This window comes from Carassius gibelio, chromosome B4 (assembly GCF_023724105.1).
Source record: "Carassius gibelio isolate Cgi1373 ecotype wild population from Czech Republic chromosome B4, carGib1.2-hapl.c, whole genome shotgun sequence".
Lineage (NCBI taxonomy): Eukaryota > Metazoa > Chordata > Actinopteri > Cypriniformes > Cyprinidae > Carassius > Carassius gibelio.
In genome coordinates this window covers 5835095-5856412 of record NC_068399.1, presented here as the reverse complement: position 1 = coordinate 5856412, position 21318 = coordinate 5835095, and the positions used below count along the sequence as shown (strand labels likewise).

General features: G+C 36.8%; 2 protein-coding genes across 6 annotated transcripts; both read left to right on the top strand.

The window, feature by feature from the left end:
• The first annotated feature begins 54 nt into the window (after positions 1-54).
• On the top strand, positions 55-3749 carry LOC127955940 (uncharacterized). Its single transcript, XM_052553614.1, has 11 exons — positions 55-195; positions 795-966; positions 1075-1282; positions 1360-1633; positions 1741-1918; positions 2031-2107; positions 2199-2379; positions 2456-2704; positions 2852-3023; positions 3101-3237; positions 3382-3749. Exons 2-11 carry the CDS (start codon positions 879-881, stop codon positions 3660-3662), a joined length of 1845 nt encoding a protein of 614 aa, XP_052409574.1. The 5' UTR covers positions 55-195; positions 795-878; the 3' UTR covers positions 3663-3749.
• Positions 3750-7772: 4023 nt separating this feature from the next.
• LOC127955941 (uncharacterized) lies at positions 7773-15512 on the top strand. 5 transcript variants are annotated; one of them, XM_052553617.1, is made up of 8 exons: positions 7773-7901; positions 8581-8703; positions 10701-10739; positions 10977-12043; positions 12123-12278; positions 13679-13771; positions 13845-14099; positions 14470-15512. In XM_052553617.1, exons 2-8 carry the CDS (start codon positions 8619-8621, stop codon positions 14596-14598), a joined length of 1824 nt encoding a protein of 607 aa, XP_052409577.1. In that variant the 5' UTR covers positions 7773-7901; positions 8581-8618; the 3' UTR covers positions 14599-15512. The 5 variants fall into 5 exon arrangements, with proteins under 5 accessions (XP_052409577.1, XP_052409575.1, XP_052409578.1 ...); XM_052553615.1 differs by having other exon boundaries at positions 10698-10739; XM_052553616.1 differs by lacking the exon at positions 7773-7901 and adding an exon at positions 7948-8306 and having other exon boundaries at positions 10698-10739.
• The last annotated feature ends 5806 nt before the right edge of the window (positions 15513-21318 follow it).

Sequence of the window (21318 nt, the reverse complement as noted above, 5' to 3'; positions counted from 1 at the left end):
AAGTGGCTACAATTCATATATACAACTGTACCACAGAAGTATAGTCCCAGCCTTGTGCTTTGTTCACGCCATTTTGAAGACGATTGCTTTACCAACTTAAATGCAATCAAACTTGGATTCGCGAGCCGGCTGATATTGAAGGAAGGTTCAGTTCCAAGTGTATTTGCATCAGCTTCCTCCTCCGTATCACAACCTGTAAGTGTTATTAATAATTGTTGCTTTTATGTTTTATGTAGCATGCTTAATAATTGTTTGGTTTGTTGTGTAAGCACCGTTTAGCTTCTAGGTCTTCAATGACAATTGTATTGAGATGTGAATTGTTTGTCGTTGTTTTCGGAGTTTTCTTTAAGAATAGAGTCATACCTCGTAGTAACTTAAAGTTACTGCATTTTTTATTTTTTTTGTAAAAACGTTATGTTTATGCATAGAGTTAACGCAAACAAAGACTGATTGTGCTTTTACAATATGAACTCTGGGATATACTCGCTAACATAATTCCTTATCTTATTTTTAATTTTTTACTATAGACTACAAAGCAGTTGACTGTTATCATTATTATAACACAATGCAATTGATAAAAGCATCATTGTACTCCGTGTTAAACAATAAGTATTATCTCTGTAAACACTGCTAACATTTTACTTATATACAGACATTGGATACAATATGTGCACCAATGTTTTAATAAACTTATATGTTGTTTTTTGTAATTTTTACGTAAATTATGTGTTTTTATTCCTTTTTATGCACCAACATTTCCTTAACAAATAAATTATTTGCTTTTATTCTTTCAGAGTACATCATATCAGAGCAGTCAAAGGAGAGTTTTGCAATCGGATGTGGCTTGTCAGACTGACTGTCCACAAACTGTTTCTGTGATGACGCAAACAGATGAATTTCAGAAAAAATCTGTTGGAACCCAACTGTCCTCTAGTACAATGAAGAACATTCACATTCGGAGTACAGGTATACGTTTCATAAATATTTTATTTATTTTTAAAGAGTTTAATATCACTTTTTAAATGTCTTTTTTTATACATAAAAAATTGAATGTAATTGTATGTTATTTTTAAGGTTCAACAACCACATCAACCACCTATGATTTACCATTTGCACCAACACCAGTAAAGTCTGGTTTCAGAGCACCAAAAATCCCTCTGCTGTTGGAGGAAGAGGGGGGAGAGGAGGAGGAAGAGTCAGACATACAAATTCCAACAGAACCTCATGATTCAACTTTTAACCCCGCTGATGACACAACAATTTCACACAAATCTGAAATGTGGTAAAAAACATCTATAAGTTCACTTTGTCACTGATACATGGTTTTTTTTTAATTACACTTATTTACTTATTTATCAGGTTTGGGCAAAGCTCCACATATGCAGACACAAAATACATTGTGTTTGAAACATGTTTGCGTGAGTTGTTCTCCACGTGTCCAATTTGCAATTCGCAATCTGATATGAAGCTACAACGAATAGGCACTTATGTTGCAATCAGGCAGCTTTGCCCCAAGTGTTTGTACAACCGTAAGTGGCAGAGCCAACCAATAATTGGAAGTACACCAATGGGCAACCTCCTGTTATCAGCTGCAACTCATTTTACTGGGGGATCATTCATCCAACTACGAAAGGTAGGCATGCAATCAGTATTACAACAATGAAACGTATGTTCTTTGTGTGAAATTATAAATGTTAATATTATTTACAAATGTAATTTGTGATTGTTTCAAAACGATAGATTTTCAAGGCCATGGAATTAAAAATTCACCAGTACGTCACATTCAGGAGACATTGCAGGAGTTTTTTGGAACCAGCAATTGTACACAAGTGGAGAAGTGAACAACGAAAAATTATACAAAAGTTACAAAAGGGAGGAAAGATTGCATTATCTGGAGATATGCGTGCAGATTCCCCAGGTAATCCATACGTTTGTCTTTTATTAATAGCTCAAAATTAAGTTTACAAATTGTGTATATGTGAGCATTAAATCATATGTTGAAACAATTGTTTTATTTTTAATTTATGTAGGACATTCTGCTAAATATGGCAGCTATACTCTTATGCACATGCATAGCAATACTATTGTTGACTTACAGCTTGTTCAGGTGTGTAACCTTTTTACAATAGTGTACATGATTGACTTAAAAATTAAATTAAGTAATTTTAGTTAAAATATATGTTATGATGCTTACTTAGAGCAGTGAGGTCGGTGGTAGCTATCACATGGAGAAGGAAGGCCTAAAGAGATGTCTGGACCTGCTGGAGTCTAACGATTTAGAAGTGGATTACATCGTCACTGACCGTCATCCACAGATCCAGAAGTATCTCAGGGAGCGTGACATAACACAGTTCTATGATGTGTGGCACTTTGAGCAAGGTTAGGGTATGACTTTTTAACCATATACTTATTTTAATTTTGATGCATTACTTATTCTTTCATTTCTGTATATCAGGTTTGTCTAAGAAATTGGATAAACTGGCAAAAAAAAAGGACTGTGAATTGTTGAGGCCGTGGCTGCGTAGCATCAGAAATCATGTTTACTGGTGCGCCACTTCCTCGACATCTGGACCAGAGAAGGTGGCTAAGTGGACTTCACTGGTCAACCACCTCCAGAATGTGCACACACATGACAATCCTATCTTTCCCAAGTGCGAACATCCACTCATAGCTTCAAATAATCAAAAGAAATGGTTTCAACAAGGTAAGTCTTAATATTGTCTATGATATATTTTATTAATAAAAAAAAATTGTTACATATGCAAAAATTATTTATTACTGTGAAATAATTAATGGAATGGTAATGTATTACTATCATTTGGGTATTACTGACACTTTTCTAATAATAAAGGATCGCTAGCTGTCCACAAAGTCGAACAAATACTTTACAACAAAAGGGTGCTCAGAGATGTGGAGAAGCTCAGTCACAGTTTCCAGACATCTTCCCTTGAGGCTTTCCACAGCTTAATTCTACGTTTTGCACCGAAAAATGTAGTGTTGCCTTTCATCGGAATGTTGTGCAGGTAATATGACGATTAACAAAAAAATTAGAAACGTATTGTAGAGAAGCTGGCCTTAACTGTCTATTTTGTTATTGCAGGCTGTATCTTGCTGCGCTTCATCATAATGAAAACGCCAACAGAGAACAAGCCACAACCAAGGCAGGACAGCCGGTGTACCGATTGGTGTTCCCGAAATCAAAAAAAGGGCGGCCATTAAAAAAAGAGTCAACATATAGTACGTAACAAAACATTTTATAAAAAATGTGAAATATATTATGTGTAATAAGTAATGTAACATTTAAATTACAAACACCAACTAAAAAATAAAGATATTTTAAATATGAAATAATTAATAAAAAATGTAATGTTTTAATTACAGCTTATATTGATGAGCTACTGAAGCTCGTATTTGAAGAAGTGGTCATGGACCCCTCTACATTTGTGGAAGAACTGAAAACAATCCCCATTCCAAAGCCACTTTGTGCAGAGTTTGTCAAGGTGGAAGCAATTTCCAGCCATGTTTCAAGATTCAGTCAAGCGGAGGTCGAAAGCCGGTGTACTCTCCGGTCGGATCTGGAAACTCCTGGCGTATCCGGTTCACAACACGGCTCGGAAGGACAACACGGACACTCCGACCCAAGTAGCCCCAGCACCAGCTAACAAAGCTGCGGTATGCCACATGGCGGAACTTTCTAAAAATAAAAGACATGTTTTTTTCTATGTGACCAAATAAGATGATTACATATTGTTTTTTAATAAATAAAGATTAATGAAAATAAAAACATTATTTCGATTTTGTCATTTACGTGTTCAACTTATACAATAAAAATATAAGAATGTTATTATATAGATTTGATTATTTGTAGTAATGTCAAACTATACTTACTCCTCTGTGTTTCTTCGCCTTAGATGGCCATAGTCACATCTGTATAACAGATGTTCTGCAGTACATGAATATTCAGACAATTCGGATCAAAGCATGGATGATGCAGCATGCATGTTGGTGGGACTGGAACTTCATTCATTTTTTTACAACCTATATTGAAAAAAAAAGTTTAATCATCAAAGAACAAGTATAAGTCAATATATATATATATATGTGTGTGTGTTTATCAAATTAAAACATTAATTCACTTCAGGAATTCAACTTAAAATTTGAAAATAAATCATTACACTCATTACAAGCAAAGTGAGATATTTCAAGCCTTTATTTGTTATAATTTATGATTATGGTTTACAGCTTGTGAAAACCACAATATTATAATCTCAGAAAATTAAAATATTGCATGAAATCACACAGTAGTTTAGTTCACAGACATTTAGAGCACTTAATTTCTTCCTGTATGTATATAATATATATATATATATATATATATATATAGAGAGATATAAAATGTGTTCACTTCACGTAGATTGTGATTTTAATCTATAGGTTTACATGTACTAGTTTCAAAAGCACAAGTATTGAATAAACAATAGATCAGCATTACCTGTCGTATTTCTTTGCAGCAAACATTTTCTGTCTCTCTTGGCATTTTAATGCAGTTTCCGCACGTGCACCTAAAAAAATCGCCAATTAATTAATCTGTTACTTACGTTACACTTAATGACAGCAAAATTATTTAACATTAATACTCATATTAAGCGTGCTCCATTGGCCTGAAGTGACAAAAACTAAGGTAATGTTACAATTGATGCTTACCATTGAGAAATATCCCGCTCCAGTCGTGGTGTTTGCGATTGAGTTTGTTGATCATTCGCATCTCCAGACGTTTTCCCCTTCATATTCAGGCTCGAATTGATAGGGTAAAATTTATGCCATGTTTGTTCACACACTTTATACGTGTTTAAACTTGTTAAACCGAAAACCATTTATGGTGATGGGCGTTCCGTTTCCGAAAATATCTGCACAGACTATACCAATCAAAACTGACTGGGTCATCGGACCAATCACCGCAGATTAGCGTCACGTAAAGGCGGGGTTTTGAAAAGTGAATCACTAAACAAATCATTTGAGAATCGCTGTCAAAACAGGTAAAAATAAATTCATATTATAAGAAAACTAAAGTCTTTTTTGTCATTGCATTCATGCAAAACTGTTGTTGGAGACTTCTAAAACAATATTTGGAACATTTTAAATGCCATAATAGGTGCTCTTTAATGCATACATTATAATGATATACCTTTCAATTTCTTTCTTCACTGTTTACTTTACTTTCACTTAAGACATAGACAGTTTTTTCGAACCTGCTTTCCAAGACTGGAATTTTGTATGTATTTGTCAGTACAAAAGCAAAGAGAGGCAAATTCGGTGTTGAAGCGTATTGTATTGCTGTATTGGGCTCTTTCACATCCTTTTGTTTGTTTAAACTGTGATTTTGTATTTGTTCGTTCAGCTGCAGGACATGAGGAACTTCGAGGCGAACTTCACAAAGGAGAGGACATAGCTCTCTGCGTGCGCACCGAACACAGCGAGAGAGTAATCAGCTACTCAGTTGAGCTTTTCCATGTCCTGTTTTTAAATACTTTAAACGCTTTTGAATGTTTAAATTGGCAAGTGACAAGGCTTAAAAACCTGTGAAAATGATAAGCTTTTCCTTATCATTCCTTAAACACTGTTGACTGTCGTGATCATCTTTTTTGGTTGGCCTCAGGCAAACAGTTGACATAATCGGGTGGGGGGATGGGGGTTTAGGGGACCCATATCAGCCGTGGTCCCCATAATCGTCGACACCTTTCACCCCACTAGCGATGGCCTGCCTAGGAGCATGAGCTCTTGGGTTTTCAATACAAAACTCACTCAATTACTAACGTATTTTTCGGACTATAAGTCGCACCTGAGTATAAGTCACATCAGACCAAAAATACGTCATGATGAGGAAAAAAACATATAAGTCGCACTGGACTAAAAGACGCGTTTATTTAGAACCAAGAACCAAGAGAAAACATTACAATCTACAGCAGCGAGAAGGCGCTCTATGTTTTCAGTGTATGCTACAGGAGCACTGAGCAGCATAGAGCGGCTGGAGACAGCAATGTTTTCTCTTGGTTCATGTCAAATTAATTTTGATAAACAAGTCGCACCTGACTATAAGTCTCAGGACCAGCCAAACTATGAAAAAAAAGTGCAACTTATAGTTCGGAAAATACGGTATAAAAAATATATATATATTTGGTAAAATTGGTAAAAATCTTATTCGTACATGGGATTCCTCTAGTGAATTTGAATTTTAGGGGCTAAATATCCTGTTATTGGGGTTGCTTAAACCTGCATGATAACCTCAGACTTGGCAACACTAATCAGCAATAATATGAAAAGGGAGGCGGCATTATGCAAATATTTCCACATAGTGTTGTAGACGTGGTGATGTGTTTGAATGAGCCGTTTTAGGGGTGTGTGACAGTCTTTTCATAAAAAAATAAAATAAAATCTTTGGTTTTGAGACTTTAGTCTTTGCAACTTCAGGGATCTTATCTCTGCACAGTCAGCTTGTAATACTCCAAAGAGAAAGGAAAACTTGAAATCGCATCTTATGACCCCTTTAATGTTTTTAATTTTAATGTTATTGTTGTTGTCATTTGAACCGACGTGAAGTTTTCTGTAGTAAACTGTCTTTGTTTATTTTCTATTCATTTCAATCCTAATATTTAATTTACCATTAAATCTTTTGAACAAAACAATTTTGTGTTCTAGATTGTAGTTCATCTTGTACCATGTCAAGGACAAAGCTAACCAGCAAAACTTGATATCAAACGCATCATGTTAAATGTGTTCGCACCATACAGTAGTGAGTAACCTTTCTTTATTATTGCGGTTTCAAATATCCCTCCATAATTTGTAGTCTGAGCCGGTCAAGGGCTAATGGCGAACTAATGTTACTAGTTAGTTTCAAGGAACATAATTTTCTTTTTTGCCAAATAACCCTGTGTATGTGTCTGCCCCTGCAACCCCCAGGATTTTTTTTTTTTTTGCTTTAACCCTGCTGTATTTTTGAGGCTCTGGACTTCTAACATGTTCGTCTTCTGACGGAGGAGCTTGTCCTCTTTTGAGAAGCCACCTTTCCATTTTATCTCAACCTCTCCTAACCTACATCATTTCTCATGCAGACACTGCTCCTGACACCGGATCCAGTTCTCAATAACTCCAATAAACTTAAATGTATGACTTCATTTTTAATGCACCTCTTTGTAGTCCTAATTTCATATAAAAATACAATTGCCAATTTTCATGATTTATTCCGAAATGTCCACTTTCTCTCAGATACCCTTTGCATTCCCCAGTTTGAGAACCACTGAATTAGAGGGTCAAATAAGGATATAAGAGATGTGTTTTCAGTCATTACTTGAAGATGGCTAAGAACTCAGCTGCTCAGATTTGTCACGTTTATGTTCTGTTTGTTTAGGTTTCCTTGAGTTTCTGTTCTTCCTGCCAGGGACAAACCACAACCTCTCTCGCTCTCATGCCAAAATGTGCCATCTTTTATTTATTTCATTCTATTCATTTATTTTATTTCTTGATGTTGATTTAATGAAACCGTTTACAGACTTTAACCCAGACAGCAATATAGTGTTGGCCCAGATCTGGCCCGCGTGAAATCCATTCGCGCCAGATCTGGGCCACACTGCTTGCTGTCTGGGATATTTATCCAATCCTAATGACTTGACTTGACTAATAAACATTTTCTTGAATGCTTCAAAAGCAATCAACAGTTGTGAACCATGGTACCTTTTTTTTTAATAAAAAAAAATCCAAAACCTGAAAGATTTCTGCCTCTACTTCTGGCTTACGAATGTCCTTTTGTTTGCACCGACTAGCTTCCTGTTTTGGGACTTTTGTTCTGGGCTGGTTGTGTGACGTCACAAGGCGGCGCCACGCTGCTGCGTTTCGACTGAAGAGAGGTTTGTGTTTTTAACCATTTGAAAGTTTTTTTTAAATACATGCAAACTGTTCAGTCTGTTTTATAGTTTCTTTCACAGGCGACATAAACCAAGCAAGCTTTATTAAATATAACAATGTTATTCTGTATCTAACATTACTGCTCGTTATTTACTTTGTGAAGCGCATGCATTCACGAGTAACAGAAAAGATGCGTCTCATTTTGGGAATCAGTTTAAAGTAAACACGAATTCAGCGCTAGGACATGGGTTTTTCGAGAATTCGAGTCATTTGAACCAAATGCTTCGCGAAATGATTCAGTTTTGCGCTCGAGTCCCTGCACGCGAGGACACCTGGTCAAGAGAGTGACATGCTTTCACAAACAAATGGAAATCGTTTTAATAACAATGCAATCTGTCTCTTAAAGTGTAATCTCTTCTTATCTTCAGATTATTAAATACAAATATAAACCGTAACTAACCATGAAGCGTCAGTAAAATTTGTTTTTTTTTATTATTTATTAGAAGTGCTTGTTTTGAGTGTTGTTGTTATTGTTTTTGTATAAGTTAATCGGGCCTCACCAGTGCGCTAACTACTAAACTAGGGAGCTGACCGAAGCACACACAGAGATTTAGTTTGGGTTCATGTCTGTTCCACTTATTGATGCTTATCTTAAACTTGGTTATGTTTCCAAACACACAGAGAAGCGAATGAGATCCATGTGACACACTGTTGTAAAGATGGCGGTTTTTAAAGTGGAGAGTGAAGACATGAGGATTGAGGAATCGTTCAGAGTCAAACACGAGGAGGCCGAGGAACAAACAGGTTGGTTTTCTATCTCAGAGCTGAACTCAAGTCAGTTTTTGATCATTATTAAAATGTTGTGTTGTACAGATATTCTATTTTTGAAGAATGTCAAATGAGGGTCCTAAATAAATCTGATTTATTTGATATTGAGTGTGGACATACATGTTGTTTTTCAAAATAATATGAAAGTAGTTTAAAACGTTTGTTAGCTTAAAGTAAATAACTACCCAGTGGCATTTATATTGTATAAATCTGATGTGTTACTTAACTTTTTTTTTTGTCTTCAAGTTTGTCTTTCAATATATTTACTGAATTAAGGCTTTAAAATCCAGTGATCAGCAACATAATATATGGTTTGAATCAAACTGCTTGATTGTTAGCATCACAGAGTTCAAATAAAAGGCATGAATTAGCCTGTAAAGAAAACATCTGTTGTGACTTTCACTTCTTATAAAACCCTCAGTATCTGACGTTGATCTAGGATTAGTGCTAAGACCAAAACTGAAATGGTATTAGAAACAAACAGTCTCTTAAAGGTACAGGTTGTAGGACCTGCCACGAGAGGGCGCACTACCAAAACAATAACAATCGCGTGGTTTGATGATGCCAAGAAAGGAGCGTGGAATGATGGGATTTGTTGTCTTCTACCCAACTTCTGACGGCCATCAATCAGACGGAAAGATAAATTATGGATTTAACGCGAGTTCAACGATTTGCTTGAGTAGATTAACGTTACATACAAAGTCAATGCAAAGACGCGATCAGACTGCGAATTAGACGCGTCCTCGCGCGGGTCTGGAGACGCGATGCCCCGCGTTTGGTGTTTATGCTCCATAATACTAATCTTGTTGATCGTTATAATAGAATACGTTTTCTGTAAAGATACGAATCAAAACAACTCACCTGTCGAGTAAAACACAAGCAAGATCGGCATCTCTTTCTAGTTGAAGTTTTTCGCAAAGCTACTTCCGCATTTGTCCACGACACTGTTGTCATGTGGTTTGTCAGTAAAGGCGGTAACAAAGGGAAACTAACGTCATTGCCCCGTGTCACTGTTTATAATGGGAATTATCTCATGATTTACAAGTAGTTGAAAACATTAGAGATGTTAGTAATCAGCTGGACTAAATATATAACACTAGCCTAGTGGTTTTTGGATATTTTACTGCATATGTCTTACAAATTGTACCTTTAAGTCACAGGTTTCACAGAGAGACAGAGACTAGCTCTTACATGATGCTGTGACTGAGCACTGTGTATTACTTATATATAACTGTAAGTAATATAAATACTGTTTACTGGCTTATAAGTAAAATTTTGGTTTTCAGTTAACTCTCTGTTTGCAGGTAAGCATATTTTATTGAACTGTACTGTTTTTAATGTAAACAGACAATAGTTTAATTCAGAGGTGTGTTTAACTGGTTTATTTAAAAATGCATCACCTGAATGTATTTTATAATGTTTGTCTAGTATAGATCTGAAATGTCTTTTATAACGTTTTGTTATTTGTATATTTTGTGTAATATATAATTAAGAATATTTTATATTTTTTTTATATATCGGCCAATACTTGTCTTTTTTCAAATAATGGCATCGGCTGATCAATTTTTCTGCTTGGTTGGTGTGTTCGAGACATTTATTTTGATGGCGCAGAGCAGTGCCTGAGTGCGCACAGTGCTCCTCCCTCTTGTTAAAATTAAAAAATTAAAAAATATATACCCCTCCTAGATGTCTATATTTATATTAAAAAAATAAAATAAAAAAGTCAGTCGACCACTAATATAATTTTTCTGGGCCTTTATCGTTATATAGCTTTTGTGTGGACTTTGTCTATTCTTTTTTTATTGAAAAAAAAATAATTCAACTGTATCTTTATGGTTATTGTCCTTAGTGTGAATTGGCCTTTAAGGGATAATTCACCCAAAAATATGTTTTAGTTGTGATTCCCATCCACTTACATTATAAGAGTGATAGACTGCAGCGGTTTGAGTTTAAAGTCTTTGTTTCTTCAGTAGAACACAAACTAAGTCACCTACATCCTGGATGCCCTGGGGGTAAGCAGATAAAGTCATTTTCTTTTTCGGGTGAACTATCCATTTAATAGTCTGCGATATTGGCTTGCTGGTTGTTTATCCCTTTTTTATTTATTTTTTGCATTTGCATTGTCATGCATTGGTAAGTCTACATGATTTTTAATGTTTGAAGTTTGAAGTGGACAAGGGACGTTTATATGGAAAGAGATTCATCCCCTTTATTTTCTGTAACTCACACTGATGTGGTTTCTCTTACAGAAGCTCCAAAGTCTTGTCCAGCCAAACTTCGTATCATTCTTCAAGACCATGACATTCGCAAACTGGACTTGCCTCAGGGAATCCCTGAGACTGTGAGTGAACTCGAGTCTATTGTGAGGAAGACATTTGTCCTCAATGGGAACTTTACTTTGCATTATAAGGATGCTGATTTCGGGGAGGAATATTTCTCTCTTACCTCAACAAGTGACATTAAAGACAAGGACACAATTAAGGTGATTCACATTGTTGAACCTCCCACACTTACTTTGACTTTTACTGATGTGGAGAATTCCTTTAAAAGTGCATCAAAGACCTGCATCCAAACCTCTGTCCACACCTCAGTGACCGACATCTATCCTTCTATCAGCAGTTCCTTTTCTGAATCGCAGGATACACTGATACTTCCATCACCTGAACACAAGACTCAGCGTTCACAACGTTGGCCTACTGAATTCTCAGTACCTCGCTTTGCCTATGATACAGAACTTGTGCTTGCCGCAGGAAGTGAGGCTTTCAGGAAGGATGGAACCCAACTCAACTTTACACCAATCCTTCCAGACATCCTAGAGAAATTAGCTGAAAACATCTTTCAGTATGTGGCCTACCCAACAAGCGCGCAGTTATCTGATGTTGCTGAGGCTCTGGTTCAGAAATATCCCTGCCTTAAAGAACCGGGCTCATATAATGGATGCTATGGATGGCGACAGAGACTAAAATATAAAATGGGCAACTATAGAGCAAAACTGAGAGGCCTTGGATGCCCCGAGCTCGATGTTAACTCTCTCAAAAAGAAGCGAGCACATGAAAGAGCACCTGCAAAAAATATTAAAAAACCAAGAAAAGCAGAGGTGAACTTTTTACCCCCTCACCCACATGGAGAAACTGAAGAAAGCTTGGAAAATGAAAGGGTCGAGCTCCTTAATGAAATAATTAGGGGTGTGGACCATCAAATAATCAGTGAAAAAATGGCAAAGACATTCTCTATTCGCAGGCAGGAAATTGTCAGTCAAGCAAGACCATTAAATGACTTAAAATACAGATGGCCTGCACTTTTTGATCCAGCACAGGTAAATATATTGTCATAAAAGTTTTTTAGATTGCATTCAGTTTTCTACATTTAACAGAACTGTGCCTTATTTTTTACAGATAAACGAAGAATTCAGAAGGATCACCACTGTTGACCTGGAGGCAACGTTCATGGCAAAACTGGACCAGTACTCTCCTAAATTAATGTCCTTGGTGTTCTCAAGGGGACGGTCTTCAAAAATCAGTATTCAGCATATTAAGAACATGCTACTAGAGGTATGAATAAATGTAACGTTTACAAGTAGAAACCTCACTACAAACACAAAAAAGAGACAAACAAACATCATCTTTCAGAGCCTGTTAGCTACAAACACTGTCCTTCAAAGCACATTGAAATCTTTCGCAATGATTTTTTTTAATGTGACACAACGCGTTTACATTACCCACAAAGCAGAAGGAGACACAAGCGCTGTGTCCGAAATCGCATAATGCAAGGAGTCAGCAGTGTTTTGATTTGAGGACGCAGGGAAATGTAAAGAGAACGTCGAGGCGTATGTTCATTGCAAGATAGGGATTGCATACCACGAATGCAGATGCAGAAAACGCGGAGGGAATCGCAGAATCCAGTCATAAAAACAGAATTTACAGTTTAACACGAAATGGCATGGAATTTGCCAAATTGTTAATGAATCAATAAAAAATAGGTCATTGCACTTACATCAAATCACGATATGGACTAATATCTGTAAATATTAAGCCGGAACGGTCTATTTAAATATGAATCCTGCATGTTCTGTGTGTCTCTGTTAATGAATGGAGCAGAAGCTCGACTTCCTTTATCACACACACTGAAGCGTGCGTGACGCTCGCAGTGATTTCAGCGTCTTTCCTCTCACTCAAAGACGTGAACACATGAACAACATCTCCAGAACTGCTGTGACGGTTACTTCATGAGCATTTGACTGTTTGATTTGAGTAAAACTAGCGTCACATCACATACACAGAACTGTAAAGACACATCAACCCGTCAAAATAAAAGTCCAGTTAAAGACTGTTGTTCAGCAGAATGTACATAGCCTACCACTAAAAAGAAATCAAGCTTTTTTTAAGGTTTAATCACACTACATTTCTTCCATGTTTTATTTTTAATAGTAAATACCCTTTTATTTACCAAAAAGTTAAGTTAATTTTCAATAATTAAACGATAAATTAATGTTTTATGTGTTTAATGTGCATCTCAGAAAAAGTTTAATTAAAACCCCAACTGAATGGCACTTAATTCATCTTTCAACTTTGTCATTGTTCACGGTACAAGTACAGACAGAGAAACAATGGGTAATAATTAAATTTATATTTTTTATGTATGCATTTAAAAAATAAAAATAAAAATTTTCTAAAAAAGGGAACGTAGTCTTATTTTCTCCTGCATAATTAATATTGCATTTTAAGCAAAAACACATTTTATCCGATTAATCGATGGAATTTTTGGTAGAATACTTGATTACTAAAATATTTGATAGCTACAGCCCTAGTAGAAATCAATAATTGGTACAGTTTAGTCATAAACCTCATCTTTAATTAGTCTTTTTTTATTTTATTTAATATTTTTTATAAGAGTTGTGTATTTAAAAGCCCATTTCGAATGGACAAGCAGTATAACCTTTTTTCATTTACAGGATTATTCTTTGGAAAGAAGGAGAGAGGCTGCTATCCGTTCCTTAGTGGTGTATTTCAGAGAAAACGAGGAAGAGCTGTTTAAAGAACATTCGGTAAGTCAGACATAGTTAATCTGATTTCCAAATATGTTCTAACTTAAACCAACATTGATTTGGACCTTTTTAGGATTACGGGGATATTTCCAATGAAGTGATGAAGATTATTATAACTAGAGGTTCCACAATATCAGAACCAGCCACTGCAAGAATTGTGATTGAGGGAACAGTAGTCCAGCAAGACCTGGACGTACCCAGGGCCTGTGCATTGCTAATGGGACTAATATATGCACTCAACCTCAGCTACCCAAAAGAACTGAAAAACACTTTTGAGGCATTTCAAAAGATCTTTCTTGAGCTGGATGATATGAAATCTTGCCCAAAGGTAATATCTCTAAAAAACAAATTGTTGTACTAAAAGTGTGAGAAATTAGGCTGTTGTCATCAAATTTAGATTTGATGTGAAGAAGTTAAGTTGTGCATACAATTACAGCATCTGTGCTCTTGAAAGTTGGCAGTTAAAAAAAAACTGAAAACTAAAACAACAGCCCAAGCAAGAATGGCATTAGTGTTAGCTAGGATGTACACAAGTGAACTGCCAATGAGTGTTGTTGAAATTTCTCATGTTTTCTTTGTTCTTTTTGAAAGTAAAACCACATTTACTTAGAAAATAACTTTGAAAAACATCTTTTATTTCATGATTGCTTTTGGCAACACTAAATCTGTGGATACTCCTTTTCATCTAAATTGTGAAGCGCTGTATGCAGTCCTCCAAAATCCACCATCAGAAAACTCCTGCTAAGAGCCTGCAAACCTTTGATGATTACCAAATTATTTGGACCAAAAAAAAAGTTGCCACTACTTTTATATTAAACAGTTGTTAATACTGGAATTGTAATGTCTTATTTGTTTCTACTGAAGTGAAATAAATAAGCAGTACTCAGAAAATAATGTAACATTTTGCATGGACATGACTGAGTCAAATCTAAAACTGTATACACGCATCCTGAAAAATTGGTTGCTCTCTACAAGAACGGGTCATAATTTTTTCCCAACAAAGATCATGTCATTTTAGTTTTTATCACAAAATGGCGGAAGACAGTAACTCTGGGAGAAGAATTGAGTAAATTGTTTTCTTTGTACACAAAAGTATTCTTATAGCTTCAGAAAATTACAGTTGAACCACTGATGTCACATGTCCTTGCTATGTTTCTGGACCTGGGAACATTGTGGTTGCATTGCTGTCTATGAAGGGACCGAGAGCTCTCAGATTTTATACAATAAAAAAATATATATATATATTTATGTTCTGAAGAGATTTACTCTTCAGTCAGTACAATATCCACATTTATCTGTCAACACTTGACCTAATGTCAGTCAACCTCCTGAAGTCCTTTAACATCAGCCCTTAGTTTTCACATTTACTGAATGTGGAGTTTATTACACATCACACAGTTTTCACCATTTGTAAAATGAGGCACCGTAAAATCAAGCTTCCATGTTCACCATATTTATTGACCTCTATGTATATGTGTTGCTCTTTTGTTTGGATGTAAATAAAACCACCACTTCGAGAGGAAGTGAGAACCTTGTAACTGTTAAGCAATGTTGGAACAATTGTGTTTTGGGAATAACCTATAACAAGTTTTGAGCAATACATTTTTTCTTCCATGTGTGCTGCGCTATAAGTCATCCATAGTCTGCCTCATGAAACCAACAGTAGACAATAGTAACTAACAACTACTAATGAACACTATGAATAGATAAAGTGCAATAAAATGAAGAATTAAAGTGAAAACAGAGACTTGTTTCTATGAGACGAATAAGGTAAACCTTAGTCTGAACTCAACAAAGAATTAAAGTAATTAACTGACTACACAATCAGCTAAAATCTAATGCAAAACTTTAGAGAATCATATACTGACAATACGCACTAAGGTGTTTGAAGAGGTCTGGTAAAGTGACATTAGGCGCCTTCACATCACACAGTACTAGGAACTATTCATCACAACGGTTCCTGAGGAACTAGTTTCCCCCCAGGGCCATTTTCCTGGTGTATTCAGACCACCAACAGGAACACTGAAGTAACTTCAGCCAGCGACTGCAGTCAATTTAGCACAGGGGAATGGAGGATGCCATGATCGGAGCTGTGTTTGTGGTATGTAAGTTCGGGAGGGAGTTCAGCTTCTTGACAGCCTGGTGGATGAAGCTGTCCTTCAGCCTGGTGGTCCTAGCCTGGAGCCTCCGCAGTCTCCTCCCTGATGGCAGCTGACTGAAGAAGCTGTGTGATGGGTGGGTGGGATCACCTGCGATGCAGAGGGGTTTACGGGTGAGACGTGTTCCATAAATGTCCTGGAGGGAGGGGAGAGAGACACCAATGATCTTCAAAGTGATCAGTGCATCAAGACCACTCGTACACGCATTCATATTATTCCCCTATGTTACGCCTGCCTGTTTGCCCCCTGCTGGCTCTGCTACACAGTGCACATGTTAATTGGGCAACAGGTGTATTCAATCATTGAGTAACTCACCAGAGTATAAGGCCGGTGACTTGGAGTGAGAGGTGGTTTGCTTCACCCTCACTTCTCCCAACTTTGTCATTTGTACATTTTTATTTTCTTATTAATCATCCCTTTGCTATATTTGTTTATTTAATAACCACACGCGTGTGTCCTATTTTTTTTCCCCCTAGACGTCGTTTCTTTTGAATTGTTTATTTGGTTTGCTAATAAATTACTTTATTGTTAAAGAATTTGTTGTCTGCCTCTTTTATGTTGCGGTTTATGAGTCAGCCGTAACATTAAAATGGGGCCTCGTTCGAGATTTATTTTTAGCTTTTTCTGAGGGAGTATTTTTATTGTCTCTTCAGAATTTCTGTAAGCGTCAGTTTTCACTCCGGTTAGTCTGTGAGTGAGTGGTCCTTCCATCGGAACACTGTTTGTTTTTTATGTTTAGTTTTTTTTTTATTATTTTTTTTATTTTATCTCGAGTTTTCTGAAGGAAATCCTGGGTGGGGGTACGCTTCTCGCGCAACTGAACTTACTTGGAGTATGGTTGTTAAGAGGTTCAGCGTTTCAAGTCGCCTCGAGCCCATATCGGAGATGTAAAGCTGATTGAAATCCTGGTGGTTTAAGTTGCCAATTTATATAGGAATTAGATGATTGTGTAGACTGTTAAAATATAAAATTTAATTAGTTTACATGACGATCTTCTGTTGGGGACAATAGAGCTGACAGATGAAGCAAATAAATTTGAAACAGCTGTTGTAACCTAATGAGTATGACCGATTGTTTACTGAAGTAAATTAGCACTGCATTGAGTCATCAGGTTAATAAAAAAATAAGACGATAGACAGTGTGCCTTGCTTTAATGACACACAATGTGTTTAAAACACGTTTAAAATTGTAGGTGAAATTTTACTGACTTTAAGCAAAATGTATATTTGTTATTTTACAGTACACAATCTACAGGATGGAAGGATGCGGATGCAGTAAAATACAACTGAACTTTAAGAAAAGTTAACTTTCACTAGTGTAAAGCGATCTTACAGTAAATGAAAAGAACTACGTAAAAAGGCTGAAGGCCAAACAACTGATGGAAAACACACGTTGGGGGAATACCGCCAGTTGAATATATTGTTTTAAATAAAGAATATATGGATAGTAAGGATACTTTTAATATAAAATAGAACTACAGCCATTAGATTTACAGGTGGTCATTTTAATATTTTATCTTTGCTTTTAAATGGAGGTATTTTGGAACGGCTAAACCGAGGCCCTGCAAAATGTCTTTCCTGCTCTGTGTCTGAAAGTACCATAGATATGTGTGAGGTTTACGACCGTAGCAAAGCACAGTTCTCAAATTACATCTCTAGGATGTGTGGGTCCACAAACCCATCTTTAATTCATAGCATCCCCCAGAGTTAGATAAGTCCATACATACCTTTTTAATTCCTGTGCGTTCTGTAAGTGTTAATTGACGCACCCACCGCTAGCCTAGCTTAGCACAAAGACTGGATGTAAATGGATAATGGTAGCATAGTAATCCCAATAAGTGACAAAATAATGCAAACATTTTCCTATTTACATGTTGTGATCTGTGTAGTCTCAAAAAGTCAGAGTGTTCCTTTAATGTTAATTTGTAGGCTACTAGGTTGCACAGAAGAAGAAAAATGTGGGTTATAGGTGCATTTTCAGATGTTTAATGAGGCTCAGAGGTGGCATGAGTGCAATTAAATTCATGTTGAGATTGTTTTAAATTAACAAATTTAATAGGCCTGTAGAAATATTCAGTGATTGAAATGACTGAAATTATACTTATAAATGAAACTAAAACTGCTAGTAAGTGGCGGCAGGTCACTGATTTTATCATTTAATAATTACTTAAATTGATTCATTCGAATTGCTGATTTGTACAGGAATGAAGCAGTTATGAATGGGGAATCATGAATCACTGACTAGTTTCTTTCATTAACAAAACAGACATTTTTTCAAACTATTTGCATTGACAAAATCAGACAATAGAGTTATGGTCAGACAAGGCAAGTCACTAAATATTTCTTATTAGGGCCCGAGCACCGATGGTGTGAGGACCCTCTTGGAATTGCTCCGTTTATTATTATTATTATTATTATTATTATTAGGGCCCGAGCACCGATGGTGTGAGGACCCTCTTGGAATTGCTCCGTTTATTATTATTATTATTATTATTATTATTATTATTAGGGCCCGAGCACCGATGGTGTGAGGACCCTCTTGGAATTGCTCCGTTTATTATTAGGGCCCGAGCACCGATGGTGTGAGGACCCTCTTGGAATTGCTCCGTTTATTATTATTATTATTATTATTATTATTATTATTAGGGCCCGAGCACCGATGGTGTGAGGACCCTCTTGGAATTGCTCCGTTTATTATTATTATTATTATTATTAGGGCCCGAGCACCGATGGTGTGAGGACCCTATTGGAATTGCTCCGTTTATTATTATTATTATTCCGCTTCTCCAAAATGAATCGCATTTTTGAGGGCCTAAACATGTTCAAAAAGTCACCAAATTTTGCACACGCCTCCGAACTGGCGAAAATTTACGTCTGATATGGGTTTCAGAAGTGGGCGTGGTAAAATGGCTCGACAGCGCCACCTATGCACGTTCAGCGGTGTGCGCCTCGAGCTACATTTCACGTACATGTATGAAAATCGGTAAACACATGTAACACATGAATACCTACAAAAAAGACTCTTGGAGCAAAATTCTAAACCCAACAGAAAGTCGGTTATTTTTAATATTATGAGCAAATTTTGTGTCATTTTTGCCATTTCCATGCGTTGTATTTTAACGAACTCCTCCTAGAGATTTCTTCAAATCAACACCAAATTTGGTATGCCTAATCTAAAGGCCTTTGCGATGTTAAATTGCGAAGATTTTGAGTTTTCGTTGAAGGGCGTGTCCGTGGCGGCCTGGCGAATTTCGATGACTCGCCATGAAAAATGAAGTTGCTATAACTCAGACATACAATGTCCAATCTGCCCCAAACTTCACATGGTTGATAAGACTCTGGAACAGAATAGATTGACATGCCCATATGCAGTTATAGTCATAGCGCCACCTATTGGCAACAGGAAGTGTCATATTTTATGCTGCGAAGAACTACTCCTAGAAATTTTATGACATCAATGTCTTTTTTGTGGTCAGTCTAATCTAAAGGCCTGTGCGATGTTAAGTTGTGAAGATCTTGAGTTTTCGTTAAAAGGCGTGTCCATGGCGCCGTCACGAAGTTCGATGTCTCGCCATGGGAATAAAAGATGTTATAACTCAGGCATAAAATGTCCGATCTTCCCCAAACTGCACATGTGTGATAAGAGTCCTGGCCTGAACACATCTGAAGGCCAAAATTCCATCAGGTGTGGCAAAATGGCTCGATAGCGCCACCTATACACTTTCAACAGAGTGCGACTCTAGCTATGTTTCACGTACATCTACAAAAATTGGTACACACATGTAACACAGCAATACCTACAAAAAAGTCTCTTCGCACGAAATCCAAATCCCAACAGGAAGTCGGTTATTTCGAATTTTCTCTGCAAAATTGGCGTTGTTTTTGCCATTTTCAAGGGTTGTACTTTAACGAACTCCTCCTAGAGATTTATTCAGATCAACAACAAACTTGGTCAGTGTAATCTTAAGCACTTTGCGATGTTAAATTGCGAAGATCTTTAGATTTCGTTAAAGGGCGTGTCCATGGCGGCCTGACAAATTTCGTTGTTTCGCCATGAAAAAGGAAGTTGCTGTAACTCAGACATACAATGTCCAATCTGCCCCAAACTTCACATGTTGGATAAGACTCTTGACCTGAACAGATCTACATGCCCACATTCAGTTATAGTCATAGCACCACCTATTGGCAACAGGAAGTGACATGTTTTACGCTGCGACAAACTACTCCTATAATTTTTTTGAGATTAACATATATTTTGTGGTCAGTCTAATCTAAAGGCCTGTGCAATGTTAACTTTTGGAGATCTTGAGTTTTTGTTAAAGGGCGTTTCCATGGCGCCATGACAAAATTTGATGTCTTGCCACAGCAAGAGAAGTTGTTGTAACTCAGGCATAATTTGTTCGATCTTCCCCAAACTTCACATTTTCGATAAGAGTCCTGCCCTGAACACATCTGAAGGCCAATAGTCCATTATAATGAGAGCACCACCTACTGGCAACACAAAGATTGGCACAAATATGGAGTAAACTTTGATATATTCCACTTATATTTATGAGTTTAAATGCATGTTTCTCACCGTTCACCTATTTACTAAAGCCACTCGCTGCCGGTGAGCCCGGGTGCGAGGGCCCGTTCATCGCTGCTTGCAGCTTTAATTAGGGCCCGAGCACCGATGGTGTGAGGACCCTCTTGGAATTGCTCCGTTTATTATTATTATTATTATTATTATTATTATTATTATTATTCTTCTTCTCCAAAATGAATCGCATTTTTGAGGGCCTAAACATGCTCGAAAAGTCATGAAACTTTGCACACACCTCAGAACTGGCGAAAATTTACGTCTGATATGGGTTTCAGAAGTGGGTGTGGCAAAATGGCTCAACAGCGCCATCTATACACGTTCAACGGTGTGCGCCTCGAGCTACGTTTCATGTACATGTATGAAAATCGGTATACTCATGTAACTCTCCAATACCTACAAAAAAGTCTCTTGGAGCAAAATCCGAAACCCAACAGGAAGTCGGTTATTACTAATATTATGAGCAAATTTTGTGTCATTTTTGTCATTTCCATGCGTTGTATTTTAACGAACTCCTCCTAGAGATTCATTCAGATCAACACCAAATTTGGTATGCCTAATCTGAAGGCCTTTGCGATGTTAAATTGCGAAGCTTTTGAGTTTTCGTTAATGGGCGTGTCCGTGGCGGCCTGGCGAATTTCGATGATTCGCCATGAAACAGGAAGTTGCTATAACTCAGACATACAATGACCAATCTGCCCCAAACTTCACATGTTTGATGAGACTCCTGACCTGAACAGATTGACATGCCCATATTCAGTTATAGTCATAGCGCCACCTATTGGCAACAGGAAGTGACATATTTTACAC

Coding starts and splice junctions, on each gene's coding strand:
- LOC127955940 (XM_052553614.1), top strand. CDS start 879: ATGACGCAAACAGATGAATTTCAGAAAAAATCTGTTGGAACCCAACTG. Junction 967..1,074: donor CATTCACATTCGGAGTACAG/GTATACGTTTCA, acceptor GTTATTTTTAAG/GTTCAACAACCACATCAACC. Junction 3,024..3,100: donor TTCATCGGAATGTTGTGCAG/GTAATATGACGA, acceptor TTGTTATTGCAG/GCTGTATCTTGCTGCGCTTC.
- LOC127955941 (XM_052553615.1), top strand. CDS start 8,619: ATGGCGGTTTTTAAAGTGGAGAGTGAAGACATGAGGATTGAGGAATCG. Junction 12,279..13,678: donor TTAAGAACATGCTACTAGAG/GTATGAATAAAT, acceptor TTTCATTTACAG/GATTATTCTTTGGAAAGAAG. Junction 13,772..13,844: donor AGCTGTTTAAAGAACATTCG/GTAAGTCAGACA, acceptor GGACCTTTTTAG/GATTACGGGGATATTTCCAA.